Here is a 26,355-nt window from a genome sequence, read left to right as displayed (position 1 = left end):
ACACGCACAACCCACATGAGAACCGCCAAGTGGTCACAAGACAAAGGGGTCCCCCCTCACCGTCGGTCCCACAAGGCAAGAGTGCACTTCGTCACAAATGGTTTAGATAAGGATGCTTTCCAACCAATTCCACCGAACTATTCTCTTTTAGAAAACTGTAAAATACTACTTGAAAGCATAGCTTTCAGCTCCGAAGCCAGTGGGTGTGGGTGGCTATGCATTTGGTGTTGCGCATGCTACTTTCTCTCGCGGGCGGCTGATGGAGCGTGCGATGGCTGGTCCGTGGAGGGTTGACACACTGCCCCTGCTCGCCACTGCGTACGTGGCCTACCTTCTGGCAGGGGCAGCTGTGTTCCAGGTGCTGGAGTTGCCTGCAGAGCAGAACATCCGGCAACGGCTGATGGACTCCTGGGCAGCCTTTATTCAGAACCACTCATGCGTGGATGATGGGACACTAGACCTCTTCTTGCAGGTACTTTGGCTGTAAGCACTTCGTTACACACGGGCAGCTCCACACACAGATTTTAGTTTTGCATCATTGCTCACTCCGTCATTCAATGTGGCACCAATTCCACGATTAAAAGGCGTAATTGCTACCTCTAGGATTGAGGGCATTTCTGAGAACTAAAGATAATTTTTGGAATAAATGCCAGTGGTTGATGCTATGAAATAGCAGACATTGCGCTCGGTAAATGTTTTGCCTGAACAATATTAAGAGTTTGATCTCGTACATTAATCCCAGCCCTGATTAGCATGCCCAAGTGGTTTCGGATGCACATTGAATCAGCTCGGCGATTCAGTTAGCAGACTCGCGCACCACGCGATGGATGATATCGCTGCTCAGGAGGTGCTGGATGCGAGGTCCCATGGCGTGCGGGTCGCAGCCGGGCGAGCGAGCAGCCCCTCCAACTGGGACTTCAGCAGCGCACTGCTCTTTACCGTCACTGTGGTCACCACCATCGGTACGGCCGTCACCGTGGCGAGAATGGCGAGGTGGGCGAACGGATTTTGCCGGACGAAACAGCAGAGTTCCCCTTCTTCTTGGTTCTTTCGGTAAAGTCACGTAGAAGGGAAATAATAAAAATAAAACAATAAAATAATTCTCACGACGTTTCGGCCACAACGCAAGCAGCCGTCCTCAGGTGAAGAACAGGTCTGTCGGAAAGACTGAGGACGGCTGCTTGCGTTGTGGCCGAAACGTCGTGAGAATTATTTAATGCTTTATTTATATTATTTTATTATTTCCCTTCTACGTGACTTTACCGAACGAACCAAGAAGATGAATCCCTGCAGTCACGAAAGCTTTAAAGCAGAGTTCCCATTAATTGACCCACGTGACATGCCAAAACTGTTGACTGATTCGGCTCAACGCAGAATATGGATTAACCTGGCACCTAGGGTAGTTTCGCCATCAGCGAAACCCACTACCACAAGGACACCCGTGGCTAAATCTGAGACCTTGACTAATGTATGAGGATGCACATCAATTGTCAAGTTATACTGTTACCGAAGCAACAACTTGCATATAAAGTCAAGACGTTCCCAATTTGGGGATTAATAAAACAAATCCAGAAATCGGGCCGAAGACATAAAATCTCAGACCTGAATCATTCTCGAATTACATGATTAATAGAGTGCATACAAAACAGTGCTATTGTTTGTCAATTTTAATCTGAAAACATGAATATAAAATCGAAATATTGGGGCCAAAAACTACTGTACAATACCGGGAAACCCCCCCCCCCCCCCATAAATCCAAAACTCAACTTAGCTCGGGCACAAACGACAGCTGGGCTTGCACGTTCCATAATTGGTTCCAAACGGAACCACCGCGCTCACAATCTCGAGGCTGCCCCACCCCCTGCAGGCTACGGGAGCACCGCGCCGGGCTCCCCGTGGGGCCGCGCGTCGTGCGCGTTCTACGCGCTGCTCGGCATGCCGCTCAACCTGCACCTGCTGTCCCGAGGTGCCCCGATCCTCGCCGCACCGGCCCGCGCCGCCCACCGCTGGCTGCGACTGAGAGGCGTCCGCCAGGTGATCGTGGGTGGGGGCTTGTCGGTGACAACGTGGACCGCGCGCTTAACCACCACCACCGACTGATTTTCTCAAGAATCGTCCTCATTTTGGGAAATCAAATGGTATTCATGGTGCATTGCAAGTGTCACGTTTGTTGTTGCTGTTGTAAAAGCTCTTGTGATACAGCATTGGTGTACAACAAATTACAAAAACGCACGTGTCAATAACACGACCCTAAAATATATCTTTTAGGCGATGTTTTTACCAATGGACCTTCTTCATCGAAGGGCCGTTTGACATGTTGAATAATGACCGCTGTCCAAAATGTCACCTGTTATATATTTCGTTCTAGGAGTGTTATTGAAAAGTGTCAAGTCTTTGTCAGTTCCGTAATAAAATACAATGCATAACTCAAGACAATATGTAGTACTCCCTTTTCTGTAAAACTAAAGAATGTATTTGATTTTACCAGGTAAGGCCCACTGAGCTATACAGCTCTTTTTCAGAAGCGACCTGGCCACAAATAATAGCACAACGAAGTGGTTTATCATGTGGAGATTTATAGCAGCCAGAAATACTCTAAACGCGTGTTTACAAATATGGAAGTAAAAACCGGAGGACCCGGAAAAAAATCCACGGGAAGCACATGTATACAGGCCGCATGGTCGGGATCAAACCCACGAAATCCTGCATACAAGGCGAGGGAGTTAACATCTTCCCATCATGGCGCAGTATCGAGATTGCTTCTATTGATATGGTCCAGAGGTGTTTTGTACCTTAGAGGTGTCATCCCGCGCCAAGGCCGTAGCCATGGAGTCCACATTGGGGGGGACCAAATCTTCCAGAGGGTCTGGGCCCCCCCCCCCAGAAAAAAAAAATCGAAATTTGAAAACTCATTTCCTGCCATTTCCTGCCTAAGATATGAAACAAAATCACTAACACATGGGATGGACTTTTTTTTTTACAATGTCTAATAGTGTATTGTATTACATTGCTGTTTTTTTACCTTTTCTTGTTTCATTGTATGTAATGGCAGAGATTAGGGATTCATAAAGTACAACCATAACCACAATCATATAAACAGAAATTTATGCAATGTTTTGATGACAAGTCCAGATATTGTGGCCAAGGTTTAGCAAATTTTTATTTACATAGCATCGCAAATATTTGTAAAAAAAATGTATAGCAATATATTGGGGGGGACATTTTGAGCATATTTGATTGGGGGGGATGTCCCCCCCCCCCCATTATATATATTATAATTACGGCCTTGCCCCTAGCTATATGCACACCATGGCATGCACTTGAGGATTTCCCCACCACCACCTGACAACTGGAGCAGCTTCTGTTGTGGCAAGAATACTTGAACGCCCCCAGTAATTTAACCTCAACAGAGGATAATGCAGCTGCTGCCAGATGCGTACCGGGTAGACACTGCTCATTAACCCTGAGCCTAAGGCGACTCGCCTTACGCCTCGCTCCACAGTATTCATCATCCACAACTTCAATGTGCTGCACTATTTGTGCTCGTGTAACTGAATTAAATGTATTTTATGCAGCTGCAGGGCTACATCAGCAGAGCAATACAGCCGATCCATTGTTGTCTCATACCATGCTCCGAACATCTACACCCCCCATTCAACCACCCGCACTGACCAGCGTAAAGTATGTTTAAATAGCCAACACGGCATGGCACGTGGAGGCACTTATCCAGAAAGTTTTACAAAAAGCTGCACGCGAGGTATTTTTCTCCCCACATAAGCTACTTCGTTGAGCTATCATTTGTAGCCAGGTTGCTTCCGAAAAAGCTAATAGTTCAGTGAGCTTTACCTGGCATGTAGAAAAATAGCTTAGTTTTAGTTGTGTATTTTGTAAGCGGTGTTTATCTTTCCTATACTTTGCACTCCTTTCGTGTTTTAATCGTTGTAACTGACCCGCCTCTACTGGACATGTGGAAAAAAAAAGCCTTTTCACTCAGACTCCTCCGGAATAAATAAAGATTCCGATTCTGGTAGCGGCGTGCAGGGCTGTTGGTGCTGGGTGGTTGCGTGCTGGGTGCAACGCTGCTCTGCTTGCTTCTGCCCGTGGCCGTGCTGCCCGTCACGGAGGGATGGAGCCCTGCCAAAAGCCTCTACTACGCCTTCATCACACTCAGCACCATCGGCTTTGGAGACCTGGTCGTGGGTACGGTCTGAACACAAAACGTGGCACTTTGCTCGTCTGATAACATGGGCCATATACGGTCCATAAAGTTGGGGGGGGGTACAGGTGTGGACAGAACAAGTAAAGAGCACAGTTCTACCATATGGTACTCTTTAAATTGGCTCGTTATCCTGGCCCCAATTGCAGTGAAAATGTTGTAAATCTGAGCGAAAGACATTCATTGGCAACCTTGGTACCACTTTAGTTATTAGTTTACAGAATCATTGGAGGATGTCAACGCTTAATCAAGGCATTGCTGTTCACCTTTCGTAAAACTCAAGAGTGGGGAACCTTTTCATTACCATGGGATGAATTGGACTTGATTTCAGATATCTTTGGGGGGGGGGGGGGAGTGCAGAGGTAGTTGAAAAACCGACACTTTGTTCACTTCCTGCAGGGTTGGATGTTGTTGGGCCCATGTGGCCATGGACCGTATGATATGAAGTCATCAGCTATATTTGGTCAGCGGTCAGGTTCCCCACCAATGGTATCAATTTAGGACTACTTTACTCTCTGTGCAACCTGTGTGTGGGATGCACACGCAGTCGAAGTGCATACCGAGTGTGAATGTTGGGCCTGGCTCACCACCTGGCAGCCCTCACTTCTGTGGTTCCTTGCGCCCAAGTCATTCTGTCTTGGAGCGTGAGCGAACGCTGCGCGCGTTTCGGGTTTCTCTTCACCGACAAGGAGGGGCCAAAATAAATTCCAATTACAGTAATTTGCATTGCCTAGGTTCGGAGCCCGGCCGAGAATACGTGGCAGGCTACCGCACACTGGTGGCCGCATGGATTGTTGCCAGCCTCGCCTGCCTTGCTGCCACCTACCATGCATTCTCTACGACGGCCCTCCAGCCCGAGGACGAGCGCTCACTCATCGCTCCTCAAGACGATGACAAACGGAAGAGTACAGCACGCCTGCTCGCCTGCACAGCAGCCGGGGAATGAGCCTTGTCGTCTGTTCTGTTAACCTCTTGACTTCGTGGTGTCACGCATTGCCAGCTGTAATCTGCCTTAAGCAGAATTCACGTAATCTTATTAGACTCAAGGATTAAATCATTCACAAAGACTGCTGTGATTATATCGCAAATGTATACTCAAAGCTTATTATCGGTCTGCAGAAGTTATAAGTGGCCCCCGGTTCCCTTGAATACATCAAAGGCCAGACACGAACACTGCCGACACTGATGTGTGCCACCAGCAATGAGGCTCAATCTTCTGCAGGTGGTGATGTACCTTTCTGCCGATTACAGAATCGTCATACAAAGTGACGATGAAACCAAACTGCATTTATATATATTTTAACTATGCACATGTGAAAAATAACATAACGGTCAGTAATGTGGTGGACATTTATCTTGTAGGTTGGAGCAGATGAATAATAAAAATGATAAAATATGTTCCACATTAAGTGAGATGAGGCGTTACACGATCACCGGTTTTTAGTTTCCTGCCCTGTGTTTCTTGCTCACAGTGGGCATGGCTTTTTTGACGGACAGTTTGTGTTTCTTGGTTAAAACGGTTGTGCTCTTGGTGTTTGTCTTCTTGGAACCCTTGCATTCCACAATCTCTTCCATGGTGGCCCACAGATCATCTTCATTTGTAACATCTTCTTTGGGCAAGGCCGTCTGCTCTTCCTCGGCCTCCTGCTGTATGGGGGAGGGGCAATGGTGAGGCATGAAAGAAAAGATCAGTGCCCTTCAAATAATATTCTGCGCACAGCAGGTCATATCCAAAATCTCTAACTTGAAATTTACACTGACCTTCACATATTTCATAAAATCCTTTGACATTATTGTAACCTACATTTCTCAATTTGAACAGTCATTCCATACGATCCTGTAACGGCAACACAAGGTGAACCTTCCCCTCACCTCCAAATTATCTTTGCTTGTGAAAAGAAGACAGTTCAGTCTTGACTTTAGGTACACCTGAAAAATATAAACGCATGTTAATTGTCAGCAAGACTGGGCGGATACTTAATTCACTTGGTACATTGCTTGCCACACAAGAGCGCCCATATGTACAGCAATGTGCAAGAGCTTGCCTTTTGGTGTATCTTCCGTGTGTCCAGGTCGTGAATCCTCAGGTATCGGTCCAACCCGCAGGACGCGACGAGCGGGAGGGAGGGGTGGCACTGAATGCAGGTCACACTGCCCGCCTGGCCCTTCAGGGCACCTGATACGGGTCCTACACATGAACGCAGGCACAACCACCCACCCACACACCTTTAGTAGAGGACGTCCGTGCTGTGATTATGACTCCTCAGTTCTTGAATTGGTGTTGAAAATCTATTCACAGTTTTAAAGTCTATAGATGTAAATATATACTAGCTAAAGAAGCCAATACGGAAAAAAATGTCAAGGTGTTTATACGTAAAAAATGGGCTACAGTTAAACTGAACTTATGGTGATTGTGGGGGGCAGAGATCCTGGTAGCTACATTTATTACGGAAATGACACCTGTTATCCGTGTGGACTTTCATGGGTAAATGCGCATATAAATTTTGCGCTTCTGTAAAATCAATAACAGTGGCTTTTTATCTGAAGATATAATATGGGTAATAGGAATAATCTGTGTGTGGATAAGAGGATATTCCTTAGATTGATTTGGTAGAGCGGATTATAAGAAGATAAGAGATAAAAGGGTGGATAAAGAGGCGCCTCACTGTAATTGAATCTCATATGTTTGCAAGTGACCTTGCAGCATGGTTGTGCATCCATTGGGTTTTGCTTTGAATTACCTTTACTCTTGCGCAGGTCAATGATGGCCATGTCTCCATGTGTGTTACCGACCACGACTTGGCTGCAAAGACGACCAAAAAAAGGTTCACACAACAAGCGACGAGTGGGTCATGTAGAAACATGTTTTCTTTCTACGTGTATTGAGGCAAAAGCTATTGTACAAAATACAAACTAAAACAGGACCCTGCGGGGTGGGCTGGTAGGAATAATACTAATACCGGTACAGGGATATCGACCGCACACACACGCACACGCGCACACACGCGCATAAACGTACACACGCACACACACACGCACACACACCGCACGCACACACACATACATGCACGCACGCACACGCACACGTAATGAAGTTGTGTTGCTACGCTTCCAGTTCGCCGTGAATAACGATCCGAAGCCCAATAGCGCCCATTCATCACGCCGCTCGAGTGGGCCGGACACGCACACACGCACGCACACACACGCACGCACGCAAACACACACGCACACACACGCGCAGGGGGAGCGGGCGGCCATCTTGTCGGACGGACGGACGGACAAACGGACGCGGACGGACGGACAAACGGACGCGGACGGACGGACGGACAAACGGACGCGGATGGACGGACGGACGGACAAACGGTCGGACGATATAATCTATTGGTGGTCTGGTCCACTTCGTTCCTACCAGTAACAGGACCCTGCGGGGTGGGCTGGTAGGAACGAATAACCAAATAATATAAACATAATGTATTATTACACTTGTTAAGCCAGGAAAGCCCCACTGAGTCAAAAGGTTTTTGTAGGGTCCTGCCAAGTGTTTGCAGTAGGGGTCGATGTTGATACACGGACGGACGGACGATATAATCTATTGGTGGTCTGGTCCACTTCGTTCCTACCAGTATAACTAAAATATTAAGATATGACTTGAATTGAATTCACTGAAAAGACTGGTGGCAAAGCACCATTTTCAAATGTTTAACAGGCTTTTGATCGCACACAATTGACAGTGTAAATCTAAAAATCCTTTAAACAAAAAACTCTGATAAGCATATTCTTTCCACAGAAACATCAGTCGAAGCAGCACAGCCAGTGATACACGTTGCCAGTGCCATTATCATGTAGTTTGAAGGCACTTTTTTCAATTTCGACACATTAAAATAAAATTTACTTCATTCGGTTAGTAGTTTCATTGATGTACATACTTTTGACTGGACATGATTGAGACTGCTGTCAGTGGGTACTCATCGAAGGTTGTCTCAAAGACGGGTCTCCTTTGAGGACAACTGGGGTCGTAGATGCGCACCTGTCCGCCCAGGTACATGCAGCACACATGCACAGGATGGCAGAAAAATGCGATAGGAGTTTTGGTATAGGACATCAATAAACGTTTACACGACAATACCGAACTCTAATCTGCGACTACTATTAGCCATATAAACTGTAGGGTCCGGAAATACCCCATTTATCCACAGCCATATTCTACCTATTATACATGATTATATGGGATTTGTTCCCGCAAAGAAGTGGAGTAAATTAGTGGAAAACAGGATCGATGTTATTCATCCCCCACATCACTGCGGAGAAGCGGAGTTGTGTATTATATATGAATAGCTCATTGTAAAGACTTCAGCAGCTTAACAATAACAATTAGATGGAAATGTGCAGTATGAGGGATGAGAGAGGCAGGCCCACCTGATGGTGCGCAGTGCAGGTCACCAGTTTTTCTGTGCCAGGCATGAACTGCAGGTCTCGGATCCATACAGCCACCCGCAGGTCCAACCAATCATTTCTTACCTGCAGTCATAACACACGCAGAGAGTACCAGCAATTACAAACCATATTGACAAGTCCGACTTAAACGTTACGGTGCATTACTTTGTCAGTGCTCAAATTGCTCACCATATGACCAGTGTATATTACAGACATTGACAAACTAAATTATAAAATTGTACAAAGCAGGAAAGAGAGACACATATTTGAAATTGCACTGAGCAACAAGAGTAAAGTTGAACAAATAACTTGTTTACTTAAGGAGGCAACATAGTGTCGTAAGTAACCTTGGGCTGGACATATCGGAATAAAAGAGGATTGCTGGTGATCAAGAATAATGAGAGTGGCAGACAAAGGAAGGAACACGCCCGAGAGTACATCTACCGAGAGGGAGTGATGAAATCAGCTCGGGTGCAGGTGCTAGTTAACGGTTACAGAGCAGGAATGAGAGATAGTGGTGGCCGGGGTCGAATCTTTTCATATTTTGCACTCCTATCGTTGTTTGTATTATGTCGTGGTAAATTGCTGACCCGCCCGAACAGGACATCTGTGAAAGGGAGATTCATAGCTAATCGGATTCCTCCAGTCTAAATATTCCAATTCTGAGACCTTTATTCGGCAGTGGACTGATAATGGTTGGTTGCTATATGTGCAGGAGACAAGTTCTATCATCGCAAAAAATTAAGGAATGGCCGCGGCTTGGGAAAATCCTCATCCAGCAGCCAGCGGTAACTGGGGATAAACCTGTAAATTCGACATGGATACCAATGTGTTATTACGAGCGCTGTGAAACGTGTAGACATGCACAGGAGGCAGCGTGTTCATACGTTCTTGGCCCGGAATATGGGCTCCTCGGGCCGCTGGAGGTCCCAGATCTTCAGGTCGTTCTCCCTGCCTCCCGTGGCCACCACGTGCCGCTTGTCTGCCCTCGCACGCATGCGCCACACTTCCGCACCAACGTTCACTTCTACCTGCTCGCAACCGCACACACAACTTAATTACGAAAGCTCACTGAAGCACACGTGCTTTAGATAGGCTAATGTATATGTAACCATACATTAATGCAAGCTCAATAATAAACGTGTTGTTTTATAAAAACGCCTTCAAACTTACATTCTCAGATTCGTCTTCTTTCCACACCTTTAGCAGTCCTGATCGCCTGCAGGTGATCAGGGCACTGAAAGCACAAGCAACCAGCATTTCATCAGCCATTACCAAGAAAGCACTTATTTGAAAGTGTCGGCACTGTAGTGGGTATATTCAAATTCAGAATATAAAAATGCAGGAACACCACAAGATGTTGCTAAAATTGCTTTGTGGTACTTGTACTGCTCCTTAGCAAATTGCACATTGTTGTCTGCTGTGGGTTTGACAACGACCTGCAACTGGAAAGTTGTTTTAAAATAAGATCAGCATCTTCCGCAGGCAAACAATACCCTTAAAACTACATGTGGAACAATTAGCCCATTAAGTTGGCAAATAATTGGAACTGACTAATTATTGTGTTGCCTTTCTCGGCGCCCCTTAAGAATAATCGCCACCCCTGCGCGACTCAGCTGTTACGTCAATGACTTCGCCAAGCCCCATCCCATCGTCTCCCGTCCAGCAGCACACAGGTAAAATGAGTAATCGAACTGATATCCATCAGTAATATATTACGAGAGCACTGCTCTACTGAAAACCATACTCGTTGCCAAGGCGTAAGTTGGGATATATTACTTATGTGTGTAGAACTTTTTTCGCACTGTACATAGCGAACTGTGTTAATCGGAGGTGCGGGCGCACCTGTCCCACAACGCAATGCCACTGAAGGGTCCATCCCCACCAGAGCAGTCTCGCTCGCTCACAAATGTGGCGCTCTCAGAGTTGAACGTCTTCACCGTGCCGTTCCTGCAGCCAAGCACCACCTGAGACAGAAAGGGCACAAATCAGACCTCCCTTACGGAACGCACTACTCAAAATACACAAATGACAAGCACAATAACACTAATTGTAAACATTGTAATGTACAGTGTACTGTTACTGCTGTTGAGTGTTGTATAATAAATATATAATTAGCGTGTCAATATTACCTGCTTTGTTGAATATGACAGGTGATGACAATCATTATTATATAAATTTTTTTATCCGCATTTTGCCAATCCACTGCTGGATAGAGACCTGCCCATGCCGTGCGGGTGGTGGAGGCTGTTTGACTATACTTAACCACGCCGGTCATTGCAGGTTGGTGAATTATGATGGTGGTGGACGGTGATAATGTGAGTGATGATGGTGAAAATTATTGTGATGATTTTGCAGTGAAAGTTATGATGGTGGTGATGATAAAATGTTGGGAGTGATAGCGTAGTAGTAGTAAGCGCACTGAGATTTGAACACAGCGACCCAAGTTAGCTTCTTGCTCGAGACCAATACCAATAAATATCCAAACCAGTCCTGGACCTCCCCAAGGTCGACTTAGCCATAAATGAGTACCTGGTGTAGTGTGTAAACATCATAACTGTTGAGAAAAAGGCTGTGGTGTTGGCCACCTACCCCCCTCGTGTACCATGCCAGCCTTAATAGGTGCTCACTAACAGAACTTTCTCCAACAGTCTGTTTAGGCGACTACGTGGGGGGGGGGGGGGAGATCTTTGGTTCTGGTGGTGGTGATGATGGCTGTGGGCCCCTATTCAAGCCACCTGGCCACACGTCCTGGCTGGCGGGAAGCGAGGGGACCTTTAATGTGGGCGCCGCAGCAAAATGCGACCCGGCAATCCCCACTGCCAGGGGCTCCGAGTTGTCAGGCGCCACTGCTGGTGAACAGCTGTAATGTGTTGGAGCTCAAATTAGGTGGTGAAAAACGTGGACGTTCTAGATTTGAAGTTTTCGTGACGGCAAGGATTCATACTCTTTGGTTTTTTCGGTAAAGTCGCGTAAGTTAAAAATAAATGAAAAAACAACGAAATTAAATCACGACGTTTCGGAGGCAACACAAGCTTCCGTCGTCTTCAGGTGGAACCGTTACAGCCAAAATCGCGGTAGGAAGTGGAGAGAGCTAATAGAGAAACGCACTATAAAGGGTAAGAGGGGGGGGAGCCAAGGTGGGGGGGGGTTGCTGTGAGGGGTCGGGGGGGGCAAGTGGTACGCTGAGTAAAGCCGATTGATAACATCGATTCATTATGCGGGAGAGGGGGGGGTATTGGAGAACAAAGGGGCGGAAGTTGAGCTGATTAATAGGACGTGTATGCACAGATCGAATTCTTTTTTTGTGCAATCATAATTGCGTATGAATTGTACACAACTGATATAAATCTATACACCCTTCGAAAAGCGATTCTTACGATTGTCGTAAACGCAGCCATCCAATTATGCGCGGTGCAGGGTGAGCTCTAATCATGTCCCGCATTATCAATAGATAACGTTAGGGTGTGCGTGTACACGTGTGGTATTTGAAAGTACTCTTGGGCCCTCGGTCGAACAAATGTTCTCCCATCCCTAGTTTGGAGAGACCCTTGATACATACCTGTCGCTCATCATCGTCCCCCCAGCACAGGCAGCAGATCTCCTGCTCGCGGCTCAGAGTGCTGATATCCGTGTGATTTGTGGCACATTTCTTCGACAAATCCACTCCTGAAAAAAATTCACAGCATCTGAAGGCGACGCAAATGGCTGGAATATAATGTGACCATAACAACTTATCAAATTAAAGGTACAATTTAAGTTAAATTATTTTAAAGATACGACGGAAAGCGTGTGCTCGTCATAAACTATGATTATGTCCACTCGTATTATAGAAAACAAAAAACTTGTGAACGTGATCAGGTCCTGATTGGTGGGAAATCTACATTTTAAAAATGTATTTCGATTTTTTACCTACGTGACTTTACCGAAAAAAACAAAGAGTATGCTTTCGATTGTTACATTTGCGCAGCAGTAATTAACGTCCCCCATGCCTTTCTCTACATTTCTGCTCTTTCGTATGTACGTCGAACTTCTTTCGCACCGTACGTAGTCAACCGTGATCATCGGAGGTGCGGGGAAGGACAACTACACACAAAACACATTCTAAAGAAATTAGTTTTCCTGTCCAAAGCCCGCCAGTCCTTGTAAACCTTTCAGTTAACCCTGCCATTCTTTGTTAGACCGTGCTCGCTTGAAATCCTTACCCTCCCCATTTATGCTTCCCTCCCTTGCCCGTTCCTGCCCTACACTACCTCCCAAAGACCACCACCGTAAATCCTTTAACAGACTGTTGGGGTAAGTGATGTAAGCGAGCACATATGAAGGCCGGCACGGCACACGAGGAGTGTGTGGCCAGCACCACACCCGGCTCTCTTTGTCTCCCGAGTGGCGAAATTTACACACCGCAATGAGGTACTCATGAGGCCGAGTCGGCCTAGGAGAGGCACTACCCTACACACTGCACTACCCGTACGGGACTGCCCATGCAGAACCCAACACAGCTCCGCCCGCTCGCGGGACAATGCAGGCGGCGCGGTCCCGGGGCCCAAACATACGGAGCTGTACGGGGAGAGGGGACAGAGAGACGAGATGGAAACACGAGGATCGGCGAAACGAGGATAGTTGGAGACGTGGATAGGAAAGACGAGCGAGAGGTAAAATGGGACGGAGACGAGTGGAGATGGGCTACCGGAGATGAGAGGAGTTAACGGAGAGTTGACTGAGATGTGGAAGACGAGGCGAGTGAAGGTGGCTCCGCTCCTACCTTTGAGGATCCCGGTCTCTGTCCCGAGCCACACGTGGCTTCTCCTGCCCCTGGACGTCGCCATGTTACCGGAAATGACGACACGAGCCCCCACACGAGAGGGGAAGGGGCGGGACGAGGGCGGGGAGGGGGCGGGGGAGGGGGCGTTGTAAGGGCGGGGCCGGTCCTCCACCTCTCCACGTGTTTTCATAGAGTTGCAGAGATGATTCTAGATTTGAAGTTTTCGTGACTGCAATGATCCATAACTCTTTGGTTCTTTCGGTAAAGTCACGTAGGTGAAAAAAATGAAAATAAAAAAAATTAGTTATTTTCATTTGATTGTTTTCACCTACGTGCCTTTACCGAAAGAACCAAAGAGTGCGATGATGTTTAACACAATTTAGATAATGTTTAAAAAATATATATTTTACCAGATAATGCCCACTGAGCTGTACAGCTCGTTTTTAGAAGCGACCTGGCCACAAATGATAGCTCAACAAAGTGTCTTATGTGCTCAGTTACAGCAGCCAAACACTCTAAACGCGTGTTTTTCTAAATGTGTTGAATTTCACCACGAGATTGTAAAGTTTATTATAATACATTTCAGTTGCTCAGCCCGATTGCAATGTATGTTAACTTGTTTGGGTAAACAGACATGAGATCTAATGAGTTTCATGGTAATTGATAGTAATTTTTAGATACGCGTGCCTTTTAACTTTTAATTCTTTATGTAAACCACATTAGAACAACGATGAAGTAAAAATGATAAGTAAATCGCTGCAGCGTCTGGTATCTCAGTTTCTAGAATTGCCCTCATTTACAGACTGCAGACACATTAATATAGTTGCAATCATTGACGAATGAGCATCTTCTTCCGTATGGCTGATGTCGATTCAGATCAACAACTAAAATCTCACATTCAGGAGCAGCGGAGCGTATCGTTGCGATGCTTTCTTCATATTTGTGGATCGGGGCATTGCGTCGTTACATGTTTTATAGTTTGTTCTGGATGACCACAGTCGCACACTCCTGGAGAGTTCAATCTAGATTTGAAGTTTTCGTGATTTACTTTATTTCATTTTATACCTACGTGACTTTACCGAAAGAACCAAAGAGAGTTTAAAATTTGGAGAGTTTAAAATTGTCCATTTGTGCATCAGGTCCCCGCATATACTGCCATGGGTTGTGCTGAAGCGGTTTAGGGACGAATGCTTATGATGGAGTATCCTAAAATAACTTAAAAAATAACGAACCATGTTTGAATATAGTGTGCAACAAACTATGGCCCTTGGTGTTTTAGCAACTCAGGATGTCCCGTTTCACCACCAAACTTTCAGCATTCCATAATGTATCGTTTTCTTAGCGCTCTAGTGCAGTGGTTCTTAATCTGGGGTGCACGAACCCCCCTGTAGGATGCGAGATGCCCTCTATGGGGGATGCGAAACACGGCCACATTCTTTTGGAATTGTAAATCATCGAAAGAGAAATTAAGCACGGTCACGTAAGTACACCTACTTTGTTTCATCAAACCTATGTATTTATTAAGATTACATACCTGTCAAAACTATACGGTTTAACCCGTATTCTTGTCCATACGGCGTACAGCCGTTGCAATGCGGGCAAAACATTGTTTTTTTGTTTGTGTTTCCCTCTTGTGATGGGACTTTGTAGAATGCACTTTGAGATGTATAAGGGGCACGGGGTGACCAATAATGTCTGAATTGGCCTATAATAAGGCAGGGCTCTGATAAGGGGTTGACAGGTATGAGATTACACATTTTTTTTAACGATTAAAGAGATTGCAGGCTGCAGTGAAGATTAAGAACCACTGCTCTATGTGACTGTAGCGGCCTCTAGTGGTTGCCGCGGTGGCGGCATGCGAATTATTTAATTATGATTTATTTTTATTATTGTATTACTTCCCTTCTACGTGACTTTACCGAAAGAACCGTGAGAATTATTTTATTATGTTTTATTTTTATTATTTTATTACTTCCCTTCTACGTGACTTTACCGAAAGAACCAAGATGAATCCCATTCATTTAATCGCTCCCACACTCAACACAGGCGAATCGATTATATCGATTACTTCTGTAAGCTACCAATCGATTCGTAGAAGAGGAGGGGAGGTCACGTGGCCGCGTGAAGGCGGAAGTGCCGCTCGCGTTGAAAGCTTCCATTTGCTGCAACTTTGCCGCCTTCTGTTCGTGGCCGCCGTCGTGCGGTGGGGGTGCTGCGCTGAGCTGCCGGGACGATGTGGGACGGGGCGTTGTTCCTCGCCGCGCTCGTCATCTGCTGCTTCCTCATCTTTCTCACCGTCTACTTCGTATCCTCCTCACCGCCATCCCCACCATCCCCACCACGCGAACGAGGCCTGGTCGCACTCGAGCCCCCGCTTGTTTCCTGGTCGCGCCCTCCCGACTTGGGCGTTCGCGAACGGCCCGGCGAGATGGCTGAGCGGGGCTTGGGGGTTGTTTCTCCGCGAGCCGAGTGGCCGGTGGCATAAGTTTAAATGTTGCACATAGTTGGGCATTTGACGTTGTGTATGTTTCGCAAGTGGTTTGGTGTATTGTCTTGCCAGTATTAAGTTCACAAGTACGTGTGGTTAATGCGGACAGGATTCCTTGCAAAAGGTTTCTGTTTGGTGTTTTAACATCTTAACACCTATTTTTTTCCCCCAAAAAGGGGTAAAACCGATTCGTATAGGTTTATAGTGTTTTAAGCAATCTGCCAGTGGACTGGCAGGTAGATTGATGGCTATTAAACAGCGGTGGTTGCAATACTTTAGACACCGACTGTATCGTGAAAGGGCCAACTCTTGAACCTTACGGCGGGACCCCGAGGTCCCATAAGCCCCCGGCTCTCGCACAAACTGCGTTGCGATGTCATTTTACGTCTGTTGAAGGCGAACGATACGGCAATCCATTCCTCTCGACGAGCTCTACACGATGCGCAAATTATAATTTGAAAGTTTTGTTTCTTCGGCGCCAGGCGGGTCGCGGCGTTGATGTGCGCGGTGAGACGCGAGTCGCCAAAAATAAATTACGATTTTGACTTCCGTTTATTCGGGACCCCGGGGTCCCGCCATAAGGTTCACTTGCTGAACATGTGGGCAGATGGCAATGGAGAACCTATCGATCTTTGAGCGTTAGTCCGTACGTGTGGTGGATTTTTTCCGGGTACTGGATATGCATCTCTCGCCAATTGCCCGTAAAAGTGTGAACTGGCCAAACATCCGAATGCAGAATTCTGAGTCTTTGGGCTGAATGAAACTTTTTGCGTGAAGGTTCATTGTTATCTTTGTTACCGTTTAGTGTTACAATTTACTCGGCATTTAATCGGTGCTATTTATAGGGGACTATATGGTTGTATACTTCCTTGATTTAAATCTGAATCAAAGGTCCAGTTGAATGGGTTTTAAAGCCAATTTAGTACGGTAGTTCGTCTTCAGTTTATTTACCTTAACACGTTGCGAAATACAAATTAGTCTGAAATCGTGTACGTATTCTAAAACCAATGGAAACAGGTGAAATGTTACCGCTGCCTCCGTAAGCTGCGGGATTGAACTGTGATGGGAATGTGCACTCGTGGGCGTACTTAACAGCAATTGCAGATCATTACCCTGTCCGACCTAGAATGCGACTACCTGAATGCTACAGCCTGCTGCTCCAGGCTCAACAAGGTACATTTTCTAGCAGTAACCCTTAAGTTATCTGAAAACAAGACACTACAAAATAAGTTGCCAAGTTTATATTTTCCTCAGTTTGCCAGAATAATGGGATATAGGTGGTCATAAGTTTTAGATTTGAAGCTTTCGTGACTGCAAGTATTCATACTCTTAGGTTTTTTCGGTAAAGTCACGTAGGTAACAATACAAGAATATTATTTTATTTCTATTATTATAATAAAATTTTCTTATTTTTTTTACCTACGTGTTCTTACCGAAAAAACCTAAGAGTATGGATAATTGCAGTCACGAAAACTTCAAATCTAGAATCATAAGTTGCTTATGCTGTACTGACCAGCACACCATGTTTCAGTTAATATTGAGTTTGTGCCACAAGTCCTTGCAAGAACATACCTTCACCGTTTACATTTTTTTCGGTCACATCACCATGTATGATCTCTGTGCAGAAGAAATGTATTTGGTAGCTTATATATATTTTGACTTAAAGTTATGTTAACCCGTTTTTCTTATCCATACTGCTTATTCCTAAAATCACTGCACATATAAAACTTATGTTACAAGTCTTACTCTTGGGTCTTCTGGTCAAGTCACATAAATAAAAATAGATCACGACGATTGCATCACAAGCAAACGTCGTTATGTTTTTTTAAATTTACGTGACTTGACCAAAAGACCCAATAGTATGAATTCCTGCAGTCACGAAAGCTTTAAATCAAGATGTTACAAGTCTTAACGATAGTTGTGCGTAATGTTGTCATTTGTACGTTGATATCTATGATTTTTTTAATGGTTGATATGTTGCAGTGGGTGCTACCGGACTTGCTGGCTCATGCAATCATCACCGTGCTCATGCTGGTTACGATGCACTGGCTCATCTTCCTCTACAACCTTCCCTTGGCAATGTGGAACATTTACAGGTTAGCACAGTGGCTCCCCATCACTGCAATGGTAATGTAGTCCGTGTCTTTGTCTCAAAGATACTTTGAGGCACATTGATTCGGTATTACCAAACTTGTCAACTTCATAGTGTGGACTGGACGACGAACACTTTTTGGGCAATTATAGTACATTACGGAAATGACTAGCGCCCCCACATGGAAAATGTGCAAACTGATTTTTAAGTGGAATGCAATTCAACGCGCAGTTCATCCCATTGTTGACATAAAAGGTACTTTAATGTACATACGTAGAGTTGTTTTGTAATACTTAACCATCTTTAGACGAAATGGATACTGCATAGTGAAGCAAATGCAGGTTCAGAAAAATACCTGTGTATATCCCTGCTTCTCTTCTGATGGCACAGGTATCTCAACATTCCAAGTGGAAACATGGGTCTGTATGACCCAACAGAAATCCACAACCGTGGACAACTCAAATCCAGCATGAAGGAGGCTATGGTGAAGCTGGGTTATCAGCTGGTCAGCTTTTTCATCTATTTATACAGGTATTGTTCATATTCTGCAAGCACCGTGAACATTTATACATTAACGTGTGGATATAGTAGGTTTTGTCCGCTTTGTATTAGTGTCAGCATGTGTGCATGTGCCACATCCTTATCTTTTAATATTGAAATGGGTTATGATTTGTATTCACCTATGTATTGTTTTTCATGCAAGTAGAGAAGTGGCCTTTCAAATAACTGTTGTGGACAAACCTTTCAACAGCAGTTGTTTATTTGGCTAATATACACAGTAAAGACCGACAGGCTCACTGTAGATTGACCTAGGCATGTCAGTTTGGATCTGTTTCTGGCTACTTGTATTATTTCAAATTGTCAATTCTATTGGCCCTGTTCCAGATATTGCTTTCTAATGTGGCTTGTCTTTAATTTGCAGCATGATCCTTACATTGGTCAGTGAATGAAATGGAAAAATTACAAGACCAAGATGAAGAAAAATTAAGTTTGTGGTGAATGACACTATCCACTTTATTCCCCAAAACACTCCGTGTTTCCACAATTTCTGGTCCACAAGCAATGTTCAATTGGTCTGCCAAGGCAGGTGGCCTGAGACCCAACAGCAAGGTCAGAATTGAGTGTACTAATACAAAGAGTGGTTCAAAAACCTCAGGATATTTATCTGAACGTCAGATACCCAATAATAAGTCTGCCATCTGCAGTTGGAGAGGTGTGAACATTCCGAGGGAATCAGGTGCAGCAGTGGCTTCTGAGTTACAAGACATCACTGCAAGCTGCACCTCTTCTGGGTTGTGAATGGTGAAGCTGTTGCTCCCCCTCAGTTTGTGGTTTACAAATACTGTACAGAAAATAGGCGGTATTGTTGCAGTAATCATGAAATGAATGAAAATGTTTTGAGGCTGCCTAGTGCCATCTTCTGTATTTTAAACATTTTAAAATTTCCATAATACTTTTGGTTTGACACTGCAGTTGATTTAATGTTGTGATTTTGTACAATTGGTCAAGTGGTTATAAAATTAAAACTGGAAATGTTCTAGTGGCGATTTATTAAACTTTTTAAACATTGCATACACTTTTAAACAAGTAGTCTAAACCACCGTTCCACAAATGATTTTTTTTTAATCATACCAAACATGAACCCCCATTAACCCCCCCATTTTTAGCATTGTAGCATAATGTACAAGCCTCCATAAAAGTTTAAAACACTGCAATAAAAATTCTGGGGAAAAACGCAAAAGTATACAAAAGCTCAAAGTGCCAAAGCCATGTTGTGGTTTAAATGACTGGTGTCCTTTTTAGAACTCAGCACAGAAGAGAACAGGGGCTAAGACAGTGAAAATGAGTTATTACCAGTCTTACAAACAACTACTACACACTGTTAACCAACTTCATTCCATTATCCACCAGCTGAAATAAACTCGGGCTTTTTTTTTTCCTCTGGAATACTTTCCAGGTCGTGGCTATGTACAGACTGGGCTTTTTGGGGACCAGAATATGTTCACGTTGTGTTATGTAAGATGTCAGCATTTTGAGCCGAAAAAACTCCCATTATATTTATACGGTTTGCGTCAAGTTGCGACCTTGCACTTTGGCGAGTCTCAAAGGGAACTTTGTATCGGAAGACGCACCATGCTCAAAAATGAGGGCAAAATATGACTGCTGCTCAGCCAGCCATATACACATGTGAAGCTGTTAAGTTAACGCAACAAGAAGAAATGTAACTCGTAACAAGACATCACTTGCTTCAACTGAGTGCTCCTTGGTGGCTGTTGTGATATTGGTGGTGGACAGCAAGACCGAGTGCTTTGGCCTCAGTGTCAGGGACCCGGCTGGGTGCTGCAGATGTTGCCACATGGCTTCTTTGCCCACATCATGTCAGCTTTCCATGCTGCACAGCCCATCTGTAAACAATGCACAGGCTTTATTATAAATCGCTCTTGTCATGCCAGCTCTAACGGTCTAAAAATTAAAGCCCTAATTACTTTTTTAATTTTCTAAACTGTCAGTTTAAACAATGCCACCAGGATTCACCCATGTATGGGATTATAATTGCATGTTTTTACAAGGTATATTTGTTGGAACCAACGTTGCCACATACGCACCCATGTCTGACTTTAGCACTAAGCTATCAATGTGCACAACACCAATTGCATTAGTCAAACATGTTTTGTGCAGGGAGAACAGATACCAAACAGAATACAACTATCATCCAGTGATACATTTGGCAAGTTGAACCAACAAGGCTTCATCATATACCACTTTTTCACCACCACATCAGTCAAAGCAGCGCAGGGCCCATCACAGGATGTTGGTGATCTTTCCACTGGATTTTTTTTTATGCCGTGCCGGAACCATGCCAAAATACGTTGGCTTCAACACACGTGAATTTGGCTTGAGGCCAAGCAGACCCAGAGCGAATGATTGCAGGACACCGTCACCGCATCATGTACATGTGTCTCCACTTGTTCATTGCAAGTAATGTCAACGGCTCTGCTTCTGCAGTTGAAAATCAACATGGCGACTCCAGAGCAGAGTCAAGGTGGCTGGGCATCGCCTTGGGCCCGGCTCCGTTGTAAAATGGAAAAAAGATGTAATAGTGAACAAAACGTATCACATCACCAGCATGCACCAATTTTTCAGGTTTTGTAAAATGGAGAACAGATACCAAAACAGCCAACAATATATACCGTAGATATAACCTTGGTGAGCAGATCCTCACAAAGGACCATCATTGCGGTTCCACCCTTTAACCTGCCCTGGCGCCTTCCCACAAACAACTCGACGTCGAACGACAAACCTTCGATGTCGTCGGCGTCGAGCGCTGGCCCCCAGATGCGCACTGTGCCGTCGTCGGAGGCGCTGGCCAGCATGCCAGGCACTGCCGGGTTCCAGCTCACACAGTTCACTGTGCGGGTGTGCCCCGTCAGCACCGCAATCGGCATCTCCCGCTTGCGATGCCAAACGTACACCTTGTGGTCTGTTAACGCGCACAAATGCAGGCAGGTATATATGAAAATTAAATGTGAAACGTTTTGCCCAGATATGCCAAAGAAATGTTTACGCATAAACATCGGAAACATTAAACGCAATAAACCATCGACAACCAAATCATTGTATCTTAGAATGGGAATCTGCATAGGATACTGGACGCTAAACCAAGCAATTTCAACAAGCTTTTTGTTCGTTAAGATTTGTGAAGTGCATTGAAGAACAAAGCTTCACATGGATAACGATTTATCATAGAAGCTAATATCCAAAGGTTGTGGTGTATGCAATGTATGTCCTTGTAATCTGTAGTCAGCTGGTTTAGAAGCAATGACATAGATACCCATGCACAGTCACAATGTCATTCAAAATTACACAAATGCATCCGAATCAAGCCCATCCTTTATTGGACATTTCTTTGTTCAGTGCCATAGTTAGGGAATGTCACAGGGCCGAGCGTACAGGCGCAGGTCACTTATGGTCCAATGTTTGAAAATGTTTTTTGAACGGTTTGTGACATGCGATGGATCGAAGGTCATCTTGCATAATGTTCTAGACCAATGGAGAGGCGAGACTCGAAATGCTCTGCCGGCCATTACGGTTCTGTTTGGCAGAATAACCGGCAAGGATTTGTTGGCTGATTGCAAACGGGTTGGGAACTATGAACAGTTCAAACAGACTAGATAGACAACTGTCCTGTCAGAGCCTGGTGAGTGATGGATCCAACCTTGTATTTGAGATGTTTCTGGATTGGCAAACAATGAGAACGCAGAGCAGAACTGTCACGACGTGATGACTGGCACACAACGTGGGGGGGGGGGGGGGGTTGAGGCTGTTTCGAATGTGCTGTAGCCTGCCGATGTCACCTGGTGTGCTCAAGGCTAACGAAAGGTTATAGGAGAATTTCGTAAACATGAAAACAACTATTTGGTGTAATTTAGACACGTTAAAAAATTGCAGATCCATCCCAAAACACTTTTAAACCGAATGTAAATGTCCTAGTTACAGACCTGTTCTCTCCACGTGCTGGATGAAGATGGGAGGAGGGGGTAGGTGCGGGCGGCTATTACTCGTTTACTCTGCTTGCATGACGCATGATTTATTGCAGCTAGATACTGTGCGGAGCAGCGTGTGGTGTGCACAGACCGGCTTCATTTGAGACACCACTGGGCAGTGATTGATTGCATATCAACTTGTAACCCTTTCACCTACAGGCTAATATTCTCCCCATAACTCTTGGGAACACTAAAATAGTCTGGGATCATGATCATAGGAATTGGGAAGGTAGACCGGCACAACTTAAATGGTGGCAACGTCTGAGTAATGACCCTGAGAGAAATCATTTCACAATATGGTATGAATTGCACCAATACAGTTCAAACATATTTGTGTTGCTGCACAGGTTTGCATCAATAACTGACGTGCAACACCATTTAATGAGGGAGCTAACAATTATCATGGAAGGCTGATGACCAATCCCATCGTACCGACTACAGGAGATAGAAATGAAATGCATGACAAACAAGCAGAATGGTTCCATTGTAATGTTTGCAGCGCTGTAGATGGTTGACTGAGATGACAAAAGCAAACCATGTTATTGAAAAGTTGTGGGAATAATTAACAGTTTTGACTGATGGTGCATCTATTGTGAAAAAATATTTTTCTCATTTCTCTGTAAGTGCAGTCTTGCTTCACCTGAGCTATTTCTGTAACCATATTTATTTTCTTTAAACTTAAGGTATAACAGCTCAATTCAAATTTTGTCTAGCATTAAAATAGCACGCAAATAACATAAATACATACTGTGAGAAATTTACAAGAGACGCGAGTGTGGTTTATGTAATTTATTCCATTAGCTTGGGATTCGTAAAGCTGCTTACTGGACTAGTCACCAATGAGGCCTGACACAAAAATGCACGAAAACATAAAAAAATGACCTTGCAATTTATTAATTCACTATAAAAACACGTATTTCCTCATTGTGCACAGTAATCCAGATCACTGCATGGTGCCAACAATTTGTCCAGTTGGTGCTCACAAAAACCAATTATGAACTAACTAATATGTAAAACTGTTTCTAATCCGCAAAATGAAATGCTCTTCTTTTTGCGGGTTAGTAACAGCTCGACATATTGTACTGACCTTACTGGTGTCTCCTGTGTGCATGCCACGCTGATGTGCGTGCCACGCGAGATGTGCGGCGGCCCTCACCCTCACTGCCGCTGGCCAGGAAGTCTTCGTTGTGGCCGCCCAGGCACGAGTGGATGGTATAGAAGCCCTGCGTCACTCCCTGGTATTTCCTGACCAACACGCGGTCCTGCAGGTCCCAAAGGTGCACTCCCTGCACACGCACGCGGTGGGGGTGCACGACTGACCCCCTCTGCCTTCATATGCCTGCAAGCTCGCACTTCGTGTCTAAATATACTGGTCACAACGCAATGCAGTTTAAGAATGAGCGAACAACGAAAATTCTTAATCAACAGTTACATAGCGCTGCCAAGTACCGCTTCACAAGCTCACATTTTTCAGTTCTTACCTGAGTTGCTACATTTAGCAGTGCAAGTCTCCCATTCTTTGACACCGTGAAAGACATTATTGGGTGGTCTTCTTGTACACTGAAAAACATGAGCAGCACACCTGTATGACTGACACTTGTTAATAGTATAAACTTTTCCAGTTGTCCAGTCTTGTGCATATTGACGTGAATATACAATTAAAGACTATCTTGACCGTTTTTACAATGTGAACATCAGCACAACAGAAATCGTACAAAATTCCTGAACACGCACTAGATAGATGCATTAGATGTCCAATTCCAGTATGTATAAGTTCACAGATCAGTAAAATGCAGCGGAAGGTAAGTGGCCGTGCTGCGCCCACATATTTCGGTCGGTGAGCTCCTCAAAGTTGTACGCGCGTATCCGCTGGTGCGTGTCCGACGCCAGGATGGTCTTGCCGTCGCCCAGACACCAGAGGCACTGTACGCGGACGCCCTCCCACGAGTCCAGCACATTGCCATCCAGGTCCTGCCGTGTGCCACAACAACGCAGCCGACTCGTTAGTCTCCTCCGTTCAAGGGAAAGGAACGGAAACGTCACTGACACGCGGATATGCATTATGCATGTTCTAATAAAAATTTCAGGAACTGCGTTTGGCTGTGGTGTAGAAACATGCTCAGAATGCTTTATCACCTTCATCATTAACATACATTGTATTTTACAAAAACAAAAGTAAATATATACAATTATATGATCAGCTCATGTTTTAAGCAGTGGCCTTACAGTTGGATAAAGCATTTCATATTTTGGTGCTTTAAAAAGACTGAGGTTTTGAAAAGTACTTGGTATACGACGATGTTTTCTATTCGCATCTGTGCACTTCACGCAGGAATCCTAATTTGATTTCAACTCTGGTTTTCCCAATCCTAGCTGAGAGTCAGTTTTATTCAGCCCTCAACTGGTTACAGATACGACAAAAAAAACACTGGTTTTCCCACTCAACAGCGTGCAGGAGTGCAAATTGATATACACCCCTGGACAAGTGGTGGAAATTCCACAGGTCTGTGGCAGATGCAAGTCTCATTGATCCCCGGTAAGAAGGACTGAGTCGACCCCCAACTGGGCTTTGAGCTGGCAGCATTATGACGGCGAGTTGCACGTTCTAACCGCAAGGCCTCCCCCGTTCGTGTAACGTAGAGGGCACTTGATTTTATATTTTTTTAAAGGCACGTCAAGCAAGGGTATTTGTAGTTAAATGTAATTCCTCTTGGACTAGTTGTGGGACAACCGTGGCAATTTAAAAAAGCAAGTTTTGGGAGCATGCCGTACATGCCAGGATAATACGTTCTTACATCTGACATGAGAATTATTGGTCATGCTAACAGACAATTAGTGCCGACAGTCAAACACTACTTTCTACTAATAAAAGCAGCCACTGCATAAAACGATTTAAAAAAGGAACTGCACGAGGCTTTGCTTGTGAAAACTCCACTCTTCATCCCTTTGAAATCCTCTCCCTCTAATCCTCAATCCTCACTGGAGAAAATTAACCTTCAAATCACACATCACTGGTCAACTGCTTTAGCCGTCACCCTATGACAAACAGCTGAGATCTCAAAGCACTTAATTCCACCTCAATAGATTATTTTATTTGCAAAAGCTGAAAATTGTGAGTACCAGTGATCATCTATTAGTGTGGCGTCACGGTAGATTTGAACAAGTTTAACACATGGTTGGAAATCACAGCACGACTCTGAAAACCTAATTCCCCTTCATTTGTAAACTGGATGCACTACATCATTTATAAACTAATGGAGTAAATATGATTGAATTATTTTATGAATGACGATATATGCATTAAGCAGTAGCTCTAATTTATGTCCACATAGCACAAACAATTACAGCAATGAAGCCCCACACTGAAAACGAATTGCATGCTTTAGCAGCTCTTACTATTACTCTCTTGAACAGTGGCTCATTAAGACAGTCAAATGTCAACGATCATTCAATCAAAGTATGAATGTTTATGTTTTAAAGGGAGATTAAGTCCTGGCTATCAATACAAAGGGAGGGGGCAGTCTCTGGGTAGTGCATATGTACGTATGTTGAACTTCTTTTGCACCGTACGTAGCCAACAGTGCTAATTGGAGGTGCATACACTCACACACTGGTAGAACTGTCCCCGCTGCCCTCCTGTCACAAAGCGCTTGCAGTCGGGGTTCCAGGCAGCGCATGTCAAGCTGTCTTCATGGGACTGAGACATCTTCACTCTTAGCTCGCCGGTCTGCCAGACACACATGCACAAGCACAGGCAATGCAATGTGGAGTACCCCAGACTCAATGTTACACAGACCACCCGAGTAAGTGGAATTT

The 26,355-nt window shown here is 44.8% G+C and overlaps 4 protein-coding genes across 4 annotated transcripts in view; 2 read left to right on the top strand and 2 right to left on the bottom strand.

Annotated features, from left to right (window-relative positions):
* The first annotated feature begins 15 nt into the window (after positions 1–15).
* On the top strand, positions 16–5,399 carry LOC144933338 (potassium channel, subfamily K, member 16-like). Its single transcript, XM_078858022.1, is given in 6 exon segments — positions 16–261; positions 263–472; positions 845–993; positions 1,868–2,034; positions 4,042–4,200; positions 4,951–5,399. Coding segments are annotated over 6 exon segments (1,143 nt in total). The 3' UTR covers positions 5,163–5,399.
* A 130-nt stretch (positions 5,400–5,529) lies between these two features.
* WDR74 (WD repeat domain 74) lies at positions 5,530–13,479 on the bottom strand. The gene is made up of 11 exons (XM_078858316.1): positions 13,416–13,479; positions 12,213–12,319; positions 10,496–10,617; positions 9,824–9,887; positions 9,538–9,681; positions 8,633–8,734; positions 8,143–8,243; positions 6,958–7,019; positions 6,262–6,404; positions 6,089–6,145; positions 5,530–5,863 (listed from the first exon to the last, which is right to left on the bottom strand). Exons 1-11 carry the CDS (start codon positions 13,477–13,479, stop codon positions 5,657–5,659), a joined length of 1,173 nt encoding a protein of 390 aa, XP_078714442.1. The 3' UTR covers positions 5,530–5,656.
* A 2,043-nt stretch (positions 13,480–15,522) lies between these two features.
* On the top strand, positions 15,523–19,052 carry CNIH4 (cornichon family member 4). Its single transcript, XM_078858317.1, has 5 exons — positions 15,523–15,720; positions 17,008–17,076; positions 17,887–17,999; positions 18,386–18,526; positions 18,918–19,052. The coding sequence occupies exons 1-5, from the start codon at positions 15,649–15,651 to the stop codon at positions 18,943–18,945; spliced, it is 423 nt and encodes a 140-aa protein (XP_078714443.1). The 5' UTR covers positions 15,523–15,648; the 3' UTR covers positions 18,946–19,052.
* A 463-nt stretch (positions 19,053–19,515) lies between these two features.
* Positions 19,516–26,355, bottom strand: part of LOC144933499 (WD repeat-containing protein 26-like) — a 48,059-nt gene continuing 41,219 nt past the window's right edge. The window contains exons 9-14 of the mRNA XM_078858315.1: positions 26,147–26,266; positions 24,365–24,510; positions 24,021–24,099; positions 23,696–23,825; positions 21,297–21,476; positions 19,516–20,400 (exon numbers count right to left, since the gene is read on the bottom strand). Of these exons, the coding sequence (XP_078714441.1) occupies positions 20,375–20,400; positions 21,297–21,476; positions 23,696–23,825; positions 24,021–24,099; positions 24,365–24,510; positions 26,147–26,266 (681 nt within the window). The 3' untranslated portion in view covers positions 19,516–20,374. The remainder of the gene's footprint in view (positions 20,401–21,296; positions 21,477–23,695; positions 23,826–24,020; positions 24,100–24,364; positions 24,511–26,146; positions 26,267–26,355) is intronic.

Source organism: Lampetra fluviatilis, chromosome 7 (genome assembly GCF_964198595.1).
Source record: "Lampetra fluviatilis chromosome 7, kcLamFluv1.1, whole genome shotgun sequence".
Classification (NCBI taxonomy): Eukaryota; Metazoa; Chordata; class Hyperoartia; order Petromyzontiformes; family Petromyzontidae; genus Lampetra; species Lampetra fluviatilis.
This window is presented reverse-complemented; position numbering and strand designations above follow the sequence as displayed.